General features: G+C 40.5%; 1 protein-coding gene across 1 annotated transcript in view; it reads left to right on the top strand.

The window, feature by feature from the left end:
* The window catches only part of LOC122865504 (cilia- and flagella-associated protein 44), a 30041-nt gene that overhangs the window by 2415 nt on the left and 4764 nt on the right, over positions 1–22862 (top strand). The window contains exons 4-29 of the mRNA XM_044174020.1: positions 30–192; positions 547–649; positions 742–958; positions 1607–1721; positions 2852–3016; positions 4964–5119; positions 5231–5278; positions 6126–6225; positions 6325–6419; positions 6754–6963; positions 7252–7362; positions 7456–7608; positions 7824–8033; positions 10303–10445; positions 11222–11501; positions 12327–12382; positions 12651–12813; positions 13139–13269; positions 16441–16652; positions 16723–16867; positions 17057–17234; positions 17746–17987; positions 19581–19845; positions 19972–20175; positions 21937–22129; positions 22222–22341. Of these exons, the coding sequence (XP_044029955.1) occupies positions 30–192; positions 547–649; positions 742–958; positions 1607–1721; positions 2852–3016; positions 4964–5119; positions 5231–5278; positions 6126–6225; positions 6325–6419; positions 6754–6963; positions 7252–7362; positions 7456–7608; positions 7824–8033; positions 10303–10445; positions 11222–11501; positions 12327–12382; positions 12651–12813; positions 13139–13269; positions 16441–16652; positions 16723–16867; positions 17057–17234; positions 17746–17987; positions 19581–19845; positions 19972–20175; positions 21937–22129; positions 22222–22341 (4178 nt within the window). The remainder of the gene's footprint in view (positions 1–29; positions 193–546; positions 650–741; positions 959–1606; positions 1722–2851; positions 3017–4963; positions 5120–5230; positions 5279–6125; positions 6226–6324; positions 6420–6753; positions 6964–7251; positions 7363–7455; positions 7609–7823; positions 8034–10302; positions 10446–11221; positions 11502–12326; positions 12383–12650; positions 12814–13138; positions 13270–16440; positions 16653–16722; positions 16868–17056; positions 17235–17745; positions 17988–19580; positions 19846–19971; positions 20176–21936; positions 22130–22221; positions 22342–22862) is intronic.

Here is a 22862-nt window from a genome sequence, read left to right on the forward strand (position 1 = left end):
TCTCGAACCTTAATTCGTCCTGTATTCAGTCACTCCTTTGGCTATGACAGTGGGCGCAGGGGGAACCTGCAGCTGCTGGATGACAGAACTCTGATCTTTATAGCAGGTAACCTGCTCGTCCTGCTGGATGTTTCCACCAAGGAGCAGAGGTACCTCCGCTCCTGCAGTGGAGGGGGGATCGGCTCCATCATGGTAAGATGGCTGACAAACTACATGTCATGTAAGTGAAGAGTCACTTTGAGGCTCCAGACTGTGATTGAGTGCAGGAAACACTGGTGAGATTGGCGAACAGACAGATAAGTTTACATTTACTCAAGTACAACTTTGAAATCGTGGTACTTGAGTAGCTGTTTGAGCATTTATGCTTTGACTTTGCTATAATTTAGAGGGAAATACTGCAGTATAAATTTCCACGTTTTACAGGCAGAATTACAATAAGATCATAAATTATGACGTATTGTTAGAGTATAAACTAGGCAAAAGAAAAATACATTTCTGGTATTGCTTAAACATTTTGTCTTAATTTCTTTGTGTGTGTGTGTCAAGGCACACCCGAGCAAGGAGTACTTTGCTGTAGCAGAGAAGGGAAACCATCCCAACATCATAGTCTATGAATATCCCTCATTACGACTGTACTGCATCCTCAGAGGTAAATGGGACCAAGACGCATTGAGTTATACCTTCTTCAAATGTTATGTTGTCGTTTTATTGTTGCTCATATTTTAACCTTCATGTCTGTAGGCGGGACAGAGCGGGCGTACAGCTTTGTGGATTTTAACCGTGACGGGAGCCTGCTGGCCAGCGTGGGGAGCGCTCCAGACTACATGCTGACGTTGTGGGATTGGAGGAAGGAGGAGGTCATGCTGAGCTGCAAGGCCATTTCTCAAGAGGTCTACCGAGTCACCTTCTCCCCATACAACCCGGGACTGCTCACATCATCAGGATCTGGACACATCAAGTAAAGGACATACTGAATCCACCTAAAACCCAGTAACCCTTTTTTCCCCAATGGATTACTGGCAAATGCAGGTGATGTCTAGTTTTGTAGTAGAAAATGTGGGATTTAAAACAACAAAGGTAAACATCAGGTTTTTGTCTCAGCCCTTCAGAATAAAAAAGCAAGTTGCTTTTTTTTTATTTGATGTTCAACAATCATACAAGGACAAATCCATCAGAGCAGAGACCAATTTCTTGAATCAGGTGAATGTCATTTTGATGAAAACAAGGGATCCAAGCATTAAACTTGTTTAGATAAGGGCAGACCATGGTGACTTTAAAGGAATAGTTCGACATTTTGGGAAATTAGCTTATTTACTTTCTTGCTGAGAGTTATATTAGAAGGTTAATATCTGTTATATTGTGTTTAATTGGTGCAAAAATGAAAGTGTAAAGTTGTGGCTTTATAGGGGGTTATTTGCCTGACTATTTCTTGGCCAGGACCAGTGAGTTCCTGAAGCCCGTCCAAGAAATAGTCCGATATGTTAACCCCCCGTAAAATCACAACTGTCACGGAAACTTCAGGCATCAGAAGTAGAATTATTCCCTTACACTGATATTGAATATGTTTATGTTTTCAAATAAGGTGAAAATACCTTCTCTCTATCAGGTTCTGGAAAATGGCCAGCACATTCACAGGTCTTAAATTGCAAGGGCTTATGGGACATTTTGGGAAAACTGCAGCGACTGATATTGAGGGCTACGTGGAACTTCCTGATGGAAAGGTCTGTGCCCTGCTGTTCTAACAGGTTTGGTTTGTATGCAAGTCAGGAAGGACGGGAAATGTATCGAACAAGACTTACAGTCTCCAGTCATGATAGCGGCTCTGTAAGGCTGTACTTAGGAACAGCAATGTTTTGAGCTAAATGCTAATGTCAGCATGCTAGCATGCTTGCAATTGACAATGTTAACACGCTGATGTTTAGCAGGTATGATGTTTACCATCTTAGTTTAGCATGTTAACATTTGCTAATTAGCACTAAACACAAAGTACAGCTGAGGCTGATAGTTTTGCAGGTATTTAGTCATAAACCAAAGTTTTGGACAAATTAAAATTTTGACCTGAATGTGCTAGATGCAGGTCAGGTGATCACCAAAGTTATGATGATTCATAATAATATGAATAATATGATTCATCCTGTGGGGATAATGAATGTCTGTACAAAATGTCATGGCAATCCATCGAATGGATTGAGAAAATGGCGAATCGAAAATGGCGGACTGACAGATCAGCATTGCAATCCCTAGAGCCACGCTACTACCATGGCAAAAACATACAGTAGATTGGTCATTTCCAGATCTAAGATGTTTACATTTTTTGATTTTGTTTGATTTTGTCCGATGACTGATGCCTGTAATCTCACAAAATCTGAATTTGAATGTTGCAGTGAATAATAATTTCTCTGCCCAAGGGAACGTGACCAAAACTCTAGGTTAAGGTTTAGAAAAGTTAAATTGCACACAAAATTTATTTATTTTTTCTTATTTATTTCTTATGTTTATGGCCAAACAATCTCACCACAAGGTCCACACAGTAGCTGTTCTGGAGCTTTTGATCTCATCACATGTTTTTCCTGAGCAGGTGGAGTTGCCCAATTGTCATGGAAATGTAGATCTTCAAATAATTTTTTTTTTTAGCACTTATTGATAAAGATCGTGTGATACGATTGAAAGCTCCAGAACAGCTACTGGGTGGTGAGATTGTTTTTGTCAGCTGCTGTTTGCAAGGCCAATCTTTCAATCACAAAAATAATTTGGTTTTTTAAATCCTCTATAAAAATCAATAGAATGGAAGGGTCAATAGAAGGGTCAGAATTACTTCTGACCCTCGTCGCGCTTCGTCTCCTCCTGTCAGGTGGTGTCCGGCTCAGACTGGGGCAACTTGCTGCTGTGGGATGGGAATGCCATCAAGGTGGAGATTTGCCGTAAGGAGGGGCGGAACTGCCATACCGGGATGGTCCAGCCGTTTGCCCTAGAAGATGGACAGTTGATGACGATTGGCTCTGATGGAGTGGTTCGGGTAAGATACTTAACATAACATAACCTCATAACCTCAAAATGCTGCATTTTTAGAACGTTTTCGTCAAGTTTGTTGTCAGATATTTTTCTAAATAATTTTTTGACTACTAAAATTAACACTCAACATCTGTAACTGTTTGGTCATCATTTCCACATTATTGATGGGTTTAATTTTTAACCTTTTTTTTTGTCTATAAATCTTCTGAAGGCAGGAGTATTCATCCCTGAAACATTGTCACATTATATTGACATGCCATTCACTACTATGATAAACTTCTGGGTTCCCATGCTGTCCCTCTGTCAGAGCATCAGCTGGCTTTTTTAACATTTTTTAACGTTCTTAACCCTTTGCTCGGAATTGAGCTTAGCGGTTTTCTACCAGTGTGTTAGCATTTTTTAATCACAGGTCCGTTGGCTCTACAATCGGATGTGGATTTTAAGGTGTTTTTAAGAACTGCTCATAGCAAGTCATAGTGACTACAGCTGGTGGCTCACACAAACTTAAATACACTCAGGTAGGGGAGACAACAAGAAATAGGTGAAACTAATCAGGGCAATGAAAACTGGAGGGAAGGGTAAACCAAGACAGGAAGCAAAATTACAAGACACATGCAGGAAGGAGAATATTTCAAAATAAAACAGGAAATAACAAACCCAAAACCATGACAGATGTTTGACAGTGACCTGACTTTCGAGGAGCAGGTAAAGAGAGTTGTGCAGTCCTGCTTTCTTCAACTCAGAAATGTATCAAAAATCAAGTCATTTTTATGTCATGCTGATTTAGAGAGGGTAATTCATGCTTCTATTTCATCTTGTGTAGACTATTGCAACTCTCTCTATACCTGCCTCCGTCAAAAATCTATCTCACATCTCTAGCTTGTTCAGAATGCTGCAGCTCGAATTTTAACTGGCACTAAACGTAGAGACCATATTACCTCAGTATTAGCACATCTGTACTGGATACCAGTAAAGTTTAGAATAGATTTTAATCCTATTGATGACTTTTAGAGCACAGAAAGGTCTAGCCCCTAGTTATATTGCTGACCTTTCAACTCTCTATAAGCTGGAACGCAGCCTGAGATCTTCGGACAAGGCCCTTTTAGTTGTTCCAAAGTCCAGACTCAAAACTAAAGGTGACTGCGCTTTTTCTATTAGGGCGCCTGTACTTTGGAACAGCCTGCCTGAGGAAATTAGGCTAGCAAAATCAGTTAAATTTTTTAAATCCCTTCTAAAAACACTGTATCTGTTTACCTTATATATTACCTTTATTTTTATTCTGTAATGCTACTTTTTGGGTTTTACTGTATGTAAAGCACTTTGTAAACATTATTTTTAGAAAAGTGCTATACAAATAAAGTTATTATAGTTATAATTATTCTGTATTGACACAGAGCTCTGTGGCCAAAAACATTGTGATATTTGACTTTGTCTGCAGTATAACGTACAGGTTTACCCTAGAATGAGACATGGCTGTTCCTGCAAAGGGGGTGAGTGCAGATAACAGATGTTCATTGAATAGTGCAAGTTTTTTGTTCTACTTTGTGGCAGAGAGGCATTAAACTTTAAGTCTGGCATTATTCTATACTTTTTGTATTGTTAACAAATTCAATGAAAACACCAAAACCAACAATGTTAGTCTGTCCTTCAATATATTGACTTCCCTACCCTGTCTGTGTCTCTCAGCCCCAAGCCCATTGGTTTCTACTGAAGATGTCAATGTTTAAAAAATGTCCCAGAATGTTGATAGTTTCATATTTAAAAATGGCAAATTGGACGTGGCAACAGGTTCCATTCTGAAGAGGCTCTGAATAGAAATTAAATAATTTATGTTAGGTTTTTGAAGAGTTAATTGTCCCTTCTTGGAATTATAATAAGCATAATTGAGCAGTTATGATCTTGATGGAGATCAGTTTTTTTATAATCAGTATGGCAACCCCCCCCCCCACAGGGCTGGGACTTTGAGGGCATCGACACCGCCGACAGTAACAGCGACAGCAGCAGGTTTGAGATAGAGCCCATGAATGAGATGGTGGTTGGACACAACGTCTGCCTCTCCTCTGTGGTGAAGAGCTCCCTGCCTGACTCCTTCATCTGGTTTGCTCAGGTCAGAGGGCAAAGGGTCAAAAGTCACTAATTAAAACAATCTGTAATAAACAATCCGGCCTCACCTCGATCAAAAATCCAAACCTGATCTCTCCTCTATGTGGTCTTGTAGGATTCCAGCGGAGCCATCTGGAAACTTGATCTTTCATTCACCTACACGGTGAGTTTCCTACACTGACACTTTGGTTTTTATAGACGTTCGTTCGTGTGACTATCAACACTTCAACAATTCTCTGCCCAACCTTCACATTAAGGTAGAGTCCATATGATTAGACTTTACTGATTCTTCTACACAGGCAGGTTGACAGATGTGCACAAAGGGTTCTGTATACAATCATGGATTTATATACTAAATATATACTCACAAGTAAATTGACAAAAATATGTTAACTCAAGGTCCTCATCCTAGCTTTTTCTAAGCTTTTTCCAGAACTTTCATGCTCAAAAATTAAGGATTCATCTGTGTTTATTTTGATCATTAAAAAAGGGCAAAATCATCCCATGTAAGATGAATATATGATAAATATCAAATAAAAATAAGTTAATACAACAATTCTGTGATCATTGTAAGAACACCTTGTTTACTGTAAACTACAATGAATAGTGTTTCCTGCAGCAGGAGCACAACAACTTTTGGGTGTGTGAGGAGGGGAAAAAACTTGTCTAATTTCCATATAATTAAACGGAGAATGCCTTCAACTACCAATGACATCCCACCAAAAATTCTATCAGCCAATCGGTCCACTTTCCAGACGTTCAGCATCTTTAATTGGACACATTGTAAATGATTAGGACAAACATATCAGAGTTGAGCCAACAGAAGATAAAGTCATTATTACATTTATTTTCATTAAGGTGAATATGACTGTTTGTTTGGTAATATTGTCTAGTCCTAATGGAAAACTATATTGCAAACCATATTGTAACGTCATGTTATAATAAATGATTGCAATAAACAGTGTGCTCGCCCAGTGTAATAATTGTTGATGTATGGTCTGTGTGTGCAGACCCCTGATCCAGAGTGCCTGTTTTCCTTCCACGCCGGGGCGATCCAGGGCCTGGACGTGTCGAGGAAATCCCACCTGATGGCAACGGCCGCTCTCGACCGTTTGTCACATACCTGCACACATAATGTACATGTTTGCAAACACACTAACACACACACACACTAAAACAACTCTGTCTGTGTCTGTCCCTAATCTCCAGGTTCAGTCAAAGTTTTTGACTTCCTGGCAAAAAGAGAACTGACCACCAGTCGCTTCAATCAGGATGGAACTGCGCTCAGCTGGGCTCCACCGTTGGTAAGTGTGTCGGTGGGAAAATGTATCATGGGGCGTGGGGCAGCATGGCTCAGGAGGTAGATCTGTCATCTAGTAATCGGAAGGTTCCCCGGCTCCTCCAGAGAGTGTTGAAGTGTCCTTGAGCAAGACACTGAACCCCTAACCACTCCTGATGAGCAGGTTGGCACCTTGCATGGCAGCCTCTGCCATCAATGTATGAATGGGTGAATGTTTGCACGTGTTGTAAAACGCTTTGAGTGGTCGGTAGACAAGAGAAGCGTTATATAAATGCAGTCCATTTTAACCATCATGCAACCACATATGATGTGTAATGACATAAAACTGACCTCTTTAGGTGAACCAGAGTGGAGGTTTACTGGTGACGGGCTTTGAGGACGGGGTGGTCCGGTTACTGGAGCTGTACGACCCTCAGAGGCTGCATGTGGTCACCGGGCGCAGCCCCAAAGGAGATGCCGAGCTGCGCCTCAAACAGGCCTTCAAACCCCATAATGCCCCCGTAACTGCTATTGCATTTGAGCGAAATGGAGAGATCTTAGCCACGGGGGTAAGAGGTTTTCCAGGAAAACTATTTTTTCACTATGAGAGCCACAGGAAACAGCAGTTTGTCAAATTGCTTGTTTACTTTCATGAAACACACTATTGCGATTGTGTTTCTTTTGTTCATTGAAACACCTGATTTTGGAAAACGTATGTTTTGAAATAGGCATAAAGGTTTGAAGGTTTGCTCTGTTGTTTCTGATGTTTAGTACTATAGCATTGAAGATCAATGGTGGAGATTTTTTTCGTTATTCATCTCACCTTTCTGACCTCTCACTGCCACAATCCCTCTCAGAGCTCAGACTGCACTGTGTTCTTCTTCACTGTCGGGGAAAAATACAACCCCATCGGCTTTGTCCGTGTTCCTGGGCCGGTGCAGGCGCTGGAGTGGTCACCTCATTCCCACGTAAGTCTGGTCTCATTCTGACCCATTTGCATCCAAATATTTCTATGATGGAACATTATGGATTCAACCATTTTCTTTTATGATTTTACCTAGAGTGAAAACAGGCTGCTTATCCTGTGTCAGAGCGGTCACGTGGTCGAGGTGCATAGTCCTGATCCAGAGGCCCACAAGCCGACCAAAACCTTCCAGCTGTCTGAACTGCCCAGCAGATCTTTCCGGTTCAGGAGCATCAAATCTCGAATCAAGGTCTGGGCTTGGTCTATTCTTAGCTTTTGTATGGTTTTAATTGTATATGTCCCTTTTTATGGCTGTATTACATCATACTGTATGTTTTGTAATCTACATTATAATTACTATTACAGTTTATTTAAAGGGATTGCTGCATGATTTTAGTGGAAATAACTAACTCCATTTCAGTTTCACACCATTTGTGTTTAAATTTGTGTGTTTGTGTATTTCAGAGAGAGGAGGAAATCGCAAGACGTCAAGCCGTAAAGGAGAAGAAGAAGAAAGAGAGAGAAGAGAGGTTGAAAGAATCAAAGCAGCCGGATGCAGAGCAAGAGGAGGAAGAAGAAGAGGAGAAAGAGTTGCCCCCTATCCACTTCCCCGACCCTCCAAGTCCTCTCTACTGTGGCTTCTACTCACAGCCTGGCCAGTTCTGGCTCTCCATGGTACATTCACAATTTTATCTCAACAGTCAGGAGACAATAATAACTAGGATGTTCAAATTACATAGGAATCAATCAGCTAAAATCAACTGAAGTAGTCAGCTTGCAAATCGATCAAAATCAAAACGTGAGGAATTTTTACACCGTTTGACAGTCATACAGGGAGATCAAAGAAAACACACAGAAACCAATTTCATACACCCACAGAAGCAGTGGGCAATGTAGCATGAGAACAGGCTGTGTTTTGAGTAATTCTTGCCTCTTGGATGGAAAAAGTCCCCATCTACTTTGGCAATGAGTGTCTCACCTACACGTAAAACCCACAGTTTAACATGGATGGGCTCATTACTTTTTTTAGTCCCAATCGAAATCGAAATGTGTCTGTAACACATCATCGAAAATTCCATTTTCAATTCATTTTATACAGCAGGTAAAATAAGTATTGAACATGTCACCATTTTTCTCAATAAATATATTTCTAAAGGTGCTATTGAAATGAAATTTTCACCAAATGTTGGTAACAACTCATGAAAACCACACATGCAAAGAACTCTAACCATAGATGTCCATAAATTAAGTTATGTGTTATAATGTTAAATGACACAGGGAAAAAGTATTGAACACATGAAGAAAGGGAGTGCAAAAAGGCATGGAAAGCCAAGACAATCAGTAATTAGAAAGCAATCCTGTCCCTTGTCAGTGCAAATTAATATCAGCTGGTTCAGTCCCAACTGATGGCCTATAATTCATTACCAAGGTGCCACAGAAGAAACATCTCATGATGGGTAAAAAACAAAGAGCTCTTGCAAGACCTTTGCAACCTTATTGTTGCAAAACATACTGATGCCATTGGTTACAGAAGGATTTCAAAACTTCTGAATGTTCTAGTGAGCACTGTTGGGGCCATAATCTGGAAGTGGAAAGAACATCATTTCACCATAAACCGGCCACAACCAGGTGCTCCTCGCAAGATTTCTGACAGAGGAGTGAAAAGAATTATCAGAAGAGTTGTTCAAGAGCCTGGAATTAACAGGTACAATTGTTTCAAAGAAAACGATAAGTAATGCACTCAACCGCCATGGCCTATATGCACGCTCACCACACAAGACAGAAATATATTTAATGAGAAAAATGGTGACATGTTCAATATTTATTTTACCTGCTGTATATGCTATTTATATAGCACCAAATCATAACAGTTATTTCAAGTTATTTCTTGTCTCAATAGAGCAGGTCTAGACCATACTCTTTATAATATTATTTACAGTCCCGACAATTCCCACCATGAGCAAGCACTTGCCGACAGTTGCAAGGAAAAACTTCCTTTTAATAGGCAACACCGAAAGTATTCAACTCATGGTCAGATTCGTAATCTTATCTTCACTTATTCTTTGAACCGACAGTTCCTGATTTCATACAAACCATGATGACTATTTCCATCAACTGACACATTATTTTTCTTGACAGAAATAAGCACATCTTAATGACGAGTAAATACAGAGACATAAAAGTAAGCATTAGGTAGGCTATGATTACACATTCATATATAAACATTCATCAATGAAAGTTGGCCTTGCTAATTTAAAATGGAGTCCTTGTGGAAAAGTTAAAGAAACTAAGGAAAAACATAATTTGTATGAGATAGTGGATAGAGAGATGAGGGAAACATGAAGAGAGCTGGAGGAGACAAATTATCCTAATGAGAACAACTGGCAGTGACTGGATCAAAAGACAAATGATTATATTATTTTATATTTATATAAAATCATGTTTGTAATAAGCTCCAGAATTGTAAGATATACCAAAACACAGGTAAGTGCTTAAACGCTACCCAGCCCCACAGTTTAATAGAAAAACTTCATGGTCTCCCTCTTGCAGTCCACACATGCAAAGAAATCTAACCATAGATGTCCATAAATTAAGTTATGTATAATAATGTTAAATGACACAGGGAAAAAGTATCGAACATGCTTACTGAAATTAATTTAATACTTCGTACAAAAGCCTTTGTTGGTAATGACTGCTTCAAGACGCCTCCTGTATGGAGAAACGAGTTGCATGCATTGCTGAAGTGTGATTTTGGCCCATTCTTCCACACAAACAGTCTTCAAATCTTGAAGGTTCCGTGGGCCTCTTCAAAAGGCATTCTGGGGGTTATAGAACATGAAGGGGTGAAGATATATTAGGTAAGGTAAATTAAATCGTACTTTATCACAAAAATAATCCAAGAAGACAATTGTTTTTTCCTCTTCCTCTTTTCTCTTTCATGCAGGGAGGCTTTGACTCAGGTTTCTTGTATCACTGTAAGTTCTCTGAGAAGCAGGACCAGGATCCGGACCAGCGGCAGGATGAGCCCTTTAACTTCCTGCCTGTCCACAACACGGACAACGACCCTATTCGCTCCGTCACCTTCAGGTAGCCGGAGGGTAAACTAACAAATCAGTATTCATTATATCAACAATGAATCAAATGACTGAATGTAATGTGAAAATGTCAATCGTAGTGCTGAACCCACATAGAAGTCTCACTAACTCTGCAGCTCTGCTGAGCTTTTTTGCCTCTTTTAGCTCATAGTTTTGGGTTTACAGCACATTTACTGCCTGGTTCAGTCTCTTATCAACTCCATTTTCAGCAGCAGCAGACAGATGTTTTCAGCAAACAAGCTCTGATAAACCCATTGTACACTACCTGCCCAGTACCAAACAGCAGAAAGACAAAGTTAGCAGCTAGTTGGTGAAGAAAGTGGAACATCTAGGAGCTAAAGAGCCAGATATTTTTCACAGGAGTTGGTTTAGACCAAACCAGAGCTAAAAGGAGAGTGAATATTAGACACCAATGGTATGATACAGTAATGTTGATCTGTGTCTACTGGATGTGTAAAAAGGCAACTGTGTGCTCAAATGTTAGCCATCATAACTTTATAAGGGCAGGGCTGTGTGTCTGTCATCTTATTTTGGAGTTTTTCTGCTGGTGTGGCCATAAATCATTTAATATAGCTTTAAATCTATCAAGAGTCAACAGAAAGACTGTTAAAAATAAAGATTGAAAAACCAACTTTAGCAGAAAGAGTGTGAAATAAGGCCAGATATTAAAGGAGGTAAACTTTAGAGCCTCCTTCACATTTGGAACCACAATACTATTACCTGTATAAAGTTTCCTTGCTGGTGTTTTGTTGTTTTGGTCTTTCGTAGCTCCAACAGGCGGCTTCTGCTCTGTGGCATGCACTCAGGCTTCATCAGGGTTTACCCTCTGCAGCCTAGCGACCACAGCCTCACCTCCATGCATGCCTACTGGGCTCTCAGCGTCCACGACAACCAATACGGACACTTAAGGCACATCCGCTGTAGCCATGACGACAACTTTGTGCTGACAGCAGGAGATGACGGAAACATCTTTTCCTTTAGCCTGCTTCCTCCAGAAGAGCTACAGAAAGGCCTGCAGAGAAAGAGGGCCAAGGTTCCTTCACCCAGGGTCAGTCCACATTTTTATTAACATTTTCTTTTTTCTTTTCTGTAGTGTCTTTTTAGCCACACTAGCATTGTGGCTCTATAGATGACAAAGTCAATCTGTCAGTTGGTTGACCACTTTGTCCAGACTGAAGTATAACAACAACTATTGGATGGATTTATCCAATAAAATATCTATTGGATAGGTTGGCATCAACTTTTTCGCTTGCGCCATCATCAAGTCAAGATTTCAGTTCATCCAATACTTTGGTTTATGACCAAATATCTGCAAAACATACCTGCTTAACATCAGTATGTTACCATTGTCATTGTGAGCATGTTAGCATGCTGACATTAGCATTTAGTTTTGGGGTTTTTTGTGGGCCAATTTTTGTATCCAAAGCGAGGCTCTTAGGAAAGCCCTCTGAAGCAAATGTGTGATCTTTGGCTCTATTAAAAAAATTGACAATAACAATGACAATAACGACGATATGCTAAATCTATATCTAGTTTGGGTCAAACAATGACTTGACATGAGCCAGGCAAGGCAGAGTGCATGAGCCTATAAATGCAGTAAGTGGAGTTCAATTTGAAAAACATTTTCCAACATTGGACTCGATGGTTTTATTTTTGTTTTCTTATCATTATGTGCAGTTCAGATGTCTACAGGTGTAGGTCTACATCAGCAGGTTTTTTAATAGAAATCATCACATGGTTCTGAATTTTTGGGAGGCAAAAACCTGTTTATGGACGGTAAAGTGCAGGTTGGCCAAATGGATGGTTGTAGATGAATGAAAGATGTAGATCAATGAAAAAGTAATATCATCTTGTTCACACGTTATTCTAACAGGTGGGTCTTGAGAATGAGGAGTTAGCCCAGGACATTGAGGACCCAGCAGCTTACAGGTGAGTGTGAATAATATGTTAAGAGATCATTTGCTCCTCCTCTTTTTCTCTGTCACTCTCTAGTCTTCTGTGTACCTACTTTTTCTTTCTTTCTGTGTCTCTATTTAAGAAAGTTATTTGTACAGTAGATAACTGTATTGTCTGTATTTTATTCCTTATTATTTATTGGAATTTCTTACATTTAGCTACATCTATATTTAGGTTGTAACTCAAGAAAATTAAAGGTTTTATGTCATCTGACTTTCTGCCCCCCCATGACACCCTCCAGCATAGAGACGGCTAAGCAAAAGCTTGAGAATGACCGTCTGCGTCGGGAGGCCGAGCTGAAGATTGCGGCGAAGCGGAAGAATCTGGCTGAACTCCAGAAGAAGTTCAAACAGCTGCTGAACAACAACCAGAGTCTGCCGGAGCATGTTCGCCTGACACCTGTGGTACAGACACACATACACACCTGGATCATCCACTGTCATCTGGTTTGACAGTTCATGTGGCTTGCCATTGCAGCAGCTGTATCTGGTTTAGTTTTAGAATAAAACTAAAAGACGTACCACAAGCGAGACATCAGTGGTGCGTAAGCCTCTGTCCATCTTATCCTAAAAACTAAACCATTAAAGTTTATGTTAAAGACCTGGTTTGTGTTTGAGATTAGGATAAGGGTTAGGCATATTATCGTAAAGGTTTAGATAAGTCTTCAGGGAATTAATGTATGTCAATGCAATGTCCTCAATTTTGCGTGGTGTCTGTGTGTGTGAGTAGGAGCTGAAGCTGGACCAGCGTTTCAGTGAGCAGGCAGAGAGGTTGAAGGCCCAGCGGGTTAGGGAGGTCAGAAAGCAGATGAGCTGGGAGGAGGAGCGCTGCAGCATTGCACTCAGCAAACTACAGGACTGGTACTGACTAATGCACACACATACACGCGTACATCTAATTCATAATAATTGAAGATAGGTTGAAATAGCTCACTTGTTGTATCACTGGACGAAGTTAAGAGTGGAACAAAAAGGTTTCTGACATTATTCAATTACATTTTATTTATATAGCGCCAATATATAATAGAAGTTAACTCATTGCACTTTTCCTATAGAGAACTCTATAGGACTATATGTACTCTTTATAATATTATTTACAGAGACCCAAGAAATCCCACCATGAGCAAGCACTTGGTGACAGTGGCAAGGAAAAACTTCCTTTAAGAGACAGAAACCTCGGGCAGAACCAGACTCAGGGTGGGCAGCCATCTGCCGCTGCCGGTTGGGTTGAGAGAGAAAGGGAGAGGGGGAGAGGGAAGCACAATGCAAATTCCACATAGAATTTTAAAATAATAATAATGTAATTGTAGTGGTAATATTAATATGAATAAAATAATAATAATAGGAATGATAGTGATAGGAATAATAATGATAATAATGGTAAAAAGACTAATAATAATAATTGTAGTCATCGAACAGGGGGGCAGCAGGTGGCCCGCAATCATAGATCCAGACTCTGCAGCTCCGGAGGCAGAAATACCTGATGAAAGCAACAGAAGGAGAGAGGACAGAGACAAGAAAGCACAAAACTACGGGAGAGAATATATCGAGTTAGTAATATGCATTAATGGGATAAGAATGCATACAGATGGAGAGGGAGAGGAGCTCAGTGCATCATGGGAAGTCTCCCGGCAGTCTAGACCTATAGCAGCATAACTAAAGGATGGTTCGGGATTCACCTGAGCCAGCCCTAACTATAAGATTCAAAGAGGAAAGTCTTAAACCTACTCTTAAATGCGGAGATGGTGTCTGCCTCCTGAAGCCAAACTGGGACCTGATTCCACAGGAGAGGAGCTTGATAGCTGAAGGCTCTGGCTCTTATTCTACTTTTGGAGATTCTAGGAACCACAAGTAACCCTGCATTCTGGGAGCGCAGTGTTCTAGTCGAGTAATAGGGTACTGTGAACTCTTTAAGATATGATGGTGCCTGACCATTAAAAGCCATTGTAGGTGAGTAGAAGGATTTTAAATTCTATTCTGTATTTTACAGGGAGCCAGTGCAGAGAAGCTAATATTGGAGAAATATGATCTCTTTTCTTAGTTCTTGTCAGTACATGTGCCACAGCATTGCAATAATCCAGCCTAGAAGTAACAAATGCATGGACTAGTTTTTCTGCATCATTTTGAGACAGGGTGTGCCTGATTTTTGCAATGTTACATAGGTGAAAAAAGACAGTTCTTGAAGTTTGTTTCATGTGGGAGTTAAAGGATAAATCCTGATCAAAGGTTCCTTATGCTGGTGCTGGAGGTCAGGGCAATGCCATCTAGAATAACTATATCTTTAAATAATGTGTCTCGGAAGTTTTTGTGGCCAAGTACAATAACGTCAGTTTTGTCAGAGTTTAACATCAGAAAATTGCAGGTCATCCAGGTTTTTCTGTCCTTAAGGCATGCTTGAAGTTTAGTTAACTGATTAGATTCATCTGGCTTGATCGATAGATATAATTGGGTATCATCCGCATAACAATGAAAGTTTATGGAGTGTTGCCTAATAATATTGCCTAAAGGAAGCATATATAAGGTGAATAGAATCGGTCCAAGTACAGAACCTTGTGGAACTCTGTGACTATCTTTGCCGTGCACGGAGGACTCCCTGTTAACATGTACAAACTGAGATCGATCTGATAGATAGAAAGGAACTGCACTAAGCTGGTTTAAATCCTAATGCCAATTAAATTTTCCAATCTCTGTAATAGGATGTGATGGTCAATGGTGTAGAATGCAGCACTAAGGTCTAACAAGACAAGTACATAGACAAGTCCATTGTCTGATGCAATTTAAAGGTCATTTGAAATTTTCACCAGTGCTGTCTATGTGCAATGATGCACTCTAAATCCTGACTGAAACTCAAATAAAGTATTCACACAACTGATTGGAACCGCTTCCTTAATCTTTTCTAAAGTGTACCATCCATCTTAGAGAGAAATGGAAGGTTAGATATAGGTCTATAGTTGGCTAAAACCCCTGGATCAAGAGTGGGCTTTTTAAGAAGAGGTTTAATTACAGCTATTTTAAAAGACTGTGGTACATAGCCTGTTAATAAAGACAGATTGATCATATCTAGTAAAGAAGTGCTAACTAAGGGTAAAACTTCATTAAGCAGCCTAGTTGGGATAGGGTCTAAGACACAGGTTGATGGCTTAGATGAAGAAATTGTTGAAGTTAGTTGAAGAAGGTCGATAAGAGCAAAGCAGTCTAAATATATATTAGGTTTTACAGCTGTTTCTATGGTTCCTGTGTTTGAAGATAAATCAGTACCGGTTGAGGGCAGGACATGATGAATTCTTTCTCTAATAATTAAAATGTTTTCATTAAAGTAGCTCATAAAGTCGTTACTATTGAGGGCTATAGGAATACATGACTCAATAGAGCTGGGGTTGTTTTTATTTTCCTCTATTAATGATGAGTAGTAGGCTGCCCTGGCATAACAGAGGGCTTTCCTACATGTTTTAAGACTATCTTGCCAGGCTAAACGGGATTCTTCTAGATTGGTGGAACACCATTTCCTTTCAAGTTTCCACAATGTTTGCTTTGATTTGCGGGTTATACCATGGAGCTAACTTTCTTTGTTTTATTATCTTCTTTTTTTAGAGGGGCAACAGAGTCAAATGTCATTCAGTGAGCCTGCAGCACTATCAACAAGAAGATCAATTTGGGAGAGACTGAAATTAGCATAAGAGTCCTCTGTTATATCAGATATATCTGTCTGTTCCTCTGTTCTTATATACAGACAAAAGACAGATGTTCTTTTCTGACAGAGAAGTTCAGAATGATTCAATGTATTGGATGGAAATTACATACTTGAGTGGATATAAAGAAGGTTTAAAAACCGTCATCCCTTCATTTGGGGTCATGAGTTATTACCGATAATAAAAGACTTGCTGAACATTTATATATGAGTTTGAATGTTCTACCTGACTGAGGTTTTGATTTCACTGTGATTTTGCTCCTGTAGGTAGAGTAAGGTAAGTTAGGACGTAAAAACAGCCAGCCTCCAGAATGAAACCCTCACCTCTTGTCTCCTGTTTTCAGGTTCAGGGACTCCCTGGAGGCCAGTGTGGTCACCGTGGTCGCCATCTGCACTGACCACAGAGTCTCCACCTACCGTCTGCCGGCGCTCACCGAGCCTCCAACCCTGCTCAGACATCAGAGCAGACCCGGCTGGCCTGACAGAGACGGAGCTGCTGCACCAGAACGCAGAAAATCCAGAGCTGAGCCGGCAAAAGACAGCTGCAAATTAGAAGGTAGGGAAGTGTTATGTTTGTTTTAGCTGTCAAAGACATGCTTGACCTATCGCCTGTGTGTGTTCTCCAGAGGAGGAGATGCTGTGCCCCCCGGTGGCTCGTCCAGCAGGGATAAAGCTGGCAGATCGGCAGGTCGAGAGGCTCCGAAAGGCTGCAGAGAAAGCTGAGCAAGCTCGAGCCAAGATAGAGAAGAGGAAGCAGGAATGGGCCCAACTGTGAGTGTCATGTCCAACAACATCCCCTCAGTTCTGTGGGCTCAAATTAGATTTACATGGCATTCTCCATTTTCTTTTATGGTCATGGTGTTTCCTGTATTTTTAAAAATCCATACAAAATTCTAGGGGCTAAAATGAGCCGATATTGGGTTGCTGGTGCAAAACTGTGATGGATTGTTGGTGTCTCAGTTACGCAGAGAAGCCAAACGAGAACTGCGAGGATCCACAGGAAGTGCAGGCCATCCGCGAAGCCAAAGAGAACATCGGAGACTTAAAACTGAAGTCAGCTAAAGACTTCACGGTGCCGAAACACCTGAGGATGAACGCTGAGAGGAAGAGAGCAGAGCTAATAGGCCTGGAGGAAAATGTACACACAAACACACAGACACCTACATATCCTAATACACGTCTTAGCTCATTTACAGCATGAACTTCTTCTAGTCCAGTCTATATATAAAAACATAAACGACTTAATGAGCTGGCTTAAACAAAGGCTCCTCAACAACATGAGGTAATGATTCTGGTTTGGATGGTCATGGATAAAGCAAAAATGTCAGTAACTCCCCAGTTCCAAGTCCTTAATTGAATATTTTTAGATTCTAAACAGTTGGTCAGACAAAACAGGCAATTTGTTACAATTACTTGATTTATTGTGACAGTAATCAATCATTATTTTTAACAATTTTGATAATTGATTAGTTATTTGGGTTATTTATTAAGCAAAAGTGCCAAACATTCTCTGGCTCCAGCTTCTCTAATTTGAGGATTTGCTGCATTCACTGCAAACTGAATATCTTTTGGTTTTGGAATGTTGGTCGGAACAAAACAAGAAGAGAAACAAGAACAGATTCATTTAATGACTTCGTCCATCCCACCAGATGCGTGAGAAGCAGACTGAGATGAATGGGCGGATTGTGGCGTTGCGGGACTCCAAGGTTCGCCTGGTGTCTCAGTTGCGCTCTCAGGCTCAGCAGGTCCAGAAGGTCCAGCAGCGTCTGGCGGCCCATCTCTTCCGCTCTCCACCCACCCTGCCTGCCATACTACCGGAGGAAACCCCAGAGAAGAGGCTGCGGTACAGCCAGGCAACCCTGGAGCGATACCGGGTTCTGAGGGAACAGAGGTATAGGAGCCAGGTTTTTGCTTCATAAAAGCAAAAGCTTTTGTAGATAAAAATATTTTTGAAGAAGTAATTAGGCTCTGCAAAATGTAAAAGCCTGGCATTCACAACCAAATTTATGATGAGGGAAGTCATTTTTCTAACATGATTGTATCAGAAATCAGAATCAGAAATACTTTATTGATCCCCGAGGGGAAACTCTTTTGTAACAGCTGCTCACTATCACGTCAGTGCACGCAGGAATAGAAGTACTGAGCAAATCAGAATATAATACACTATAATACAGGCAAAATAAATTAAGTACAAAGTGGATATAAGTATAAAATTAAAATAAGTGTAAAGTACAAAGTGGATTTACCGGTTGATGATGATGAAGTACGGTATAATAATACAATGTAATAATATAAGTAATAGTGCATGTACTGTCAAGTTAAGTGTAACTTATTAAGACGATTATGAGACATTATTGCACAGCAGTAATAGAAGTATGAATAAATATCAATAAAAGGATACTAAAGGACCCACCCCAGCCACAGCCTGTTCACCCTGCTGCCATCTGGAAAGAGATGCAGAAGTATCCGCTGTCGCACCACCAGACTACAGAGCAGCTTCTTCCCTCAGGCTGTGAGACTCCAAAATTCATCCTCAGAACTCCACCATATAAAATAGTTTTCATTTCTATGACTTATTATTTATTCACTGCTCTACTATGTATAATTTTTTGAATAGCATAAAGGGAACTACAAAACAAAATCTCATTATACAACCCTGTGTTGTAAAATTATCAATAAATCTATCTTGTATCTTGTATATGAATGCACCATTTTGGCAGACCTTTTAATCCATCCACATATTCAATTCATTTTCATGCAGGCTTTTGAAAAGAAGATGAAAACATAAAAACACAAAGTAGTCTTGAAAAAGCGATTTGGATGGGCCGCCCTAGACAAAGAGGGGGTGTTGCTCTGTCACTGAGCATCTGACTAGCTGACTAGCTGCGGTGTAGAACGGGTCCAGCTAAACCAGCACTTGCAGGGGTTTAAACTGGGTGCTAAACTGGACCTGATTGCTCTGTTAAAATGAGCACAGGTTCAGCTGAACTGCAGCTAAACTGGGTGTCTGAGCCTCCCAACGGAGGTGTGTCAGAGAACCTCAACATCATGTAACAGACTGGGAGCAGGCGTGTCTGATGGCTAACCAGCATGCACTGGGGCAATGGAATTATAATTGCTATCATCACTGTATATGTGTTGATGCACTGCTACTGGTGTTGTTGTGTTCTGCAAGGTTGTTCACATTTCCACAATGATGTACATTTAGTCATGTACCAGTGAATGCGATTACACCACAAGTGATGTTGTGTGCACGATTATTGAGATTCTCACCCCTGACAGTCAACTGATGCCTTGAGGCAACATCATTTAGGTGATTTTTTTTTTTACAGGAGCCAGCAACCAAGTTCAGACTACAACCACAGGTTTAAACCCGTCTTAAACCACAGAATCAATGACAGAGCAACGGCCCCAGAATGTTTTGATTAGTTGCTGATTGTATATTTTTAAAGGAATATATTTACTTTTTTTTATTTTCAAACAGGTTCCAGACCATGGAGCAGGAGGGAGGCACATGTTTATTGGAGCAGCTGGAGAAAGAGATGGAAGGAGAGGAGAAGAAAGAGGAGGAAGAAGAAGAGGAGGAGAGAGGAGAGGAAAGGACTCCGAGCCTGTCGGCTTCATCTGTAACCAGAGAAGAAGAAGAGACAGGAGTGGAAGATGGAGCAGAGCTAAGCGAGCTGGAGGAGGAGCTCCAGACAGAGGAGGAGATCAGACTGCTGTACGAGCAGGACTCTCTCCTGGAGCAGGTCTGTTATTTTTTTCATTCACTGATGAATCTTTGATCAAATAAAAGGCAATTACATTAGATTAAATGTGTAATCATAAACAATGACGATGCATAACATTGTAATATAATCTGTGGATGTGATCAGATGGAGAGTTCGGTGCGTCAGTTTGACGCGGAGCTCCTGCTGCTGCGTCACCAGAAGCTGCGTCTGGACTGGCAGCTGAAGCTGGCCGACCTCCGTCAGCTGACGCTCTACCAGGAGCTGCTGCTCCTCAAGGAGTTCGAGAGGAGGGAGGACAGCCTGCAGGAGAAGCTCAACGGACGCATTAACGAGGAGAACAGCATCACGGTGGGGGAGAGTTTACGTACCTATGGACTGGTTCATGTGGATGATCTTTTCATTAGATGTCCTTTAGCAATCTGTTTAAAGTGCTTTACGAGTTGTTGTTTTTTGTGTTTTAGCCCATAATTGCATACTTGCATACTGCAATACTGGTGACCATTCTCTAAAGTGTACCATAGTGTTTAAGATATTTGTTTCCCTGCCTTCAGGCAGCCTTTGGTTTCGATTCCATTCTGTGCAGAATGAAAATCACCTTTTAGAAATTTCATGAGAATTTCAGTAGTGGAAAGTAACTAAGTACATTTACTCAGGTACTGTACTTAAGTACAATTCTGTGGTACTTTATTTGAGTATTTCCATTTTCTGCTACTTTATAATTGTACTCCACTACATTTGTCTGACAGCAGTAGTTACTGGTTACTTTTCAGATTAAGATTTTAGATAACAGCATATGATAAATTTTGAAAATAGATCAAACCATTGGTTACCAATCTTTTTGGCTTGTGACCCCTTACAGAAAAGCTGTGTCTACTTGGAGCCCCTTGTCACATTTCAGATGTCTATGAGTTGTTAGCAATTCCACCAAAGAGACATTTCCCCTCTAAACCTCTCAGATGATTTCATTTAAATAACTGTTTAAGGCCCAAAGACGTCACATTATCCAATATTTCACAAAAAAGCAAATATTAGAGAAAAGACCCAAAAATGTAAACAAATTTGTATAGCAGAACAGACAGAGCAGTTTTTGTTTCTTTCCTCTCCCATTAATCATCTTACAAACCCCCAGATTTGTACTGAGACCCTTTGGAGGGGCCCGACCACCAAGTTGGGAATTACTGGACTAAACTACTTAACTGTACATATTACAGTTAAAATTAGCTCCACCTAAATGCTATGTACACACTGATCCATCAGTTTTAACAAACTAATAATATATTATATGATAATATATCAGTCACAGAGGACATTTTTCAAGAATAGTGCTTTTACTTTTGATACTTTAAAGGTCCAGTGTGTAACATTTGTTTTCCGCGAGTTTCACGGCCACCGTAGTTTCTCCTACATGTTTGGAAGGGGCGGGTGAGGCGAGCGATATTCAAATGGTTGCAAACTGCAATTTCACCGCTAGATGTCACTAAATCCTACATACTGGACCTTTAAGTACATTTAGCTGATATTACGTCTGTACTTAAGTAGGATTTTAAATGCAGGACTTCTACTTGTAATGGATTATTTTTACACTGTGTTATTGGTCATTTTTAATTCTAATAAACAGTTTTAGAGTGAATCAAATTAAAATTAACACACACTGGTTGATTTTAAACTTGATTAACAGACCTGATAACAGACTGGGGCAATAAGGGCATATCTACACAGGAGGTGTTTCGGGCGCATTGTCCGTCTCACACACATCTGATGGAACAGTTTCAGCTGTTTACACAGACGGCTCACGTTTCACTCGTGCTATACACGCATAAACGCGACCTGAAGCGTATTTTTACATTTCAAGTCTCCTTTCTCCTGTTTTCCGTGTGTAACTACAGTGATTGTGTGTTGGGCTCTGAGCGCTGCCAAAACGCAGGTGACCTACACTCAGTACTGTGCCTGAACGCATCCTGTGTAGACACAGACGGAGCACTAAGGTTGCTGCTGTGTATACACGGTAACACTGTTTGTGTGGTAATGCAGGTGATTTCCTTCCTCAGATCACTGTTAATAGATTCTCGTGTACTTATTCGGTAGATCCTCCCCTCTCTTTCCTGACAGTGTAAGCTGGAGGAGTGTACTGAACAGCTGGAACTGAAGCGGGAAGACATAGCCAAGCTGCAGGAGAGAGAGAGGGCTTTGATGGCCGCCTTCCAGGCCTCGCTTGGTGAAGAGAACAAGTTTGAAGAGTTTCTGACTAAAGTCTTCAAGAAGAAGATCAAACGCGTTAAGAAGGAGCAGACGGGAAATGAAGGTGAGGAAAGAACGCAAGTGTAAAATGTAACAAGTGTGATTATGTGATGCTGTGTGTGTCAGTTTGTCCATGATCCAAATGTGTGTTTGTAGAAGAAGAGGAGGACAGTGATGAAGACTCTGATGAAGACGATGACTGGGATGGTGATGATGATTATGACAGCGGCACAGAGGATGGAGGAGCTGCTCTGGACATCAATGTTTGCCCTCCAGGTCAGTATTGTGGTGGAAAAAGTTTTCAAATCCTTGACTTTTTCATAGTAAAGTGTGAACTTTTAATTCTTACCAGTGTTGCAGTCGGGTCTGACAGGATGTATCGAAGCATTTAACCAGATTTAGCCTGTATTGATCTACGGTGTACTTGCCGTGAGGAAATATGAATTTGTGTTTGAATTTTGTCTATTTGTGCGCTAATTACCTGAATTTGGTAGGGCCTGATTGTGCTGCATCTTTTCTCAATCCTTGAACTGAAGTAGGTTCATCCATGCGTGAGTTCATCACCCTCTTAAGCTTGGGACAAACCTGAAGACTAACTGAAACCTACAAAGACTGGACAACCGACATATAAAGATTGTTTCCAACAACTTTCACAGATTTTTTAGTCGTTGACAGTCAGGAAGGAGCATAAACCTTTCTATTAAAAACTCTGGAGACACAAGGCTAATTAGACCCGATACAAAATGCAGTCAACCTGAACAGACCCAAATAATACAATACATGTCCTTTTTTGGCAA

The sequence above is a fragment of the Siniperca chuatsi genome, linkage group LG18 (assembly GCF_020085105.1).
Source record: "Siniperca chuatsi isolate FFG_IHB_CAS linkage group LG18, ASM2008510v1, whole genome shotgun sequence".
NCBI classification, from domain to species: Eukaryota; Metazoa; Chordata; class Actinopteri; order Centrarchiformes; family Sinipercidae; genus Siniperca; species Siniperca chuatsi.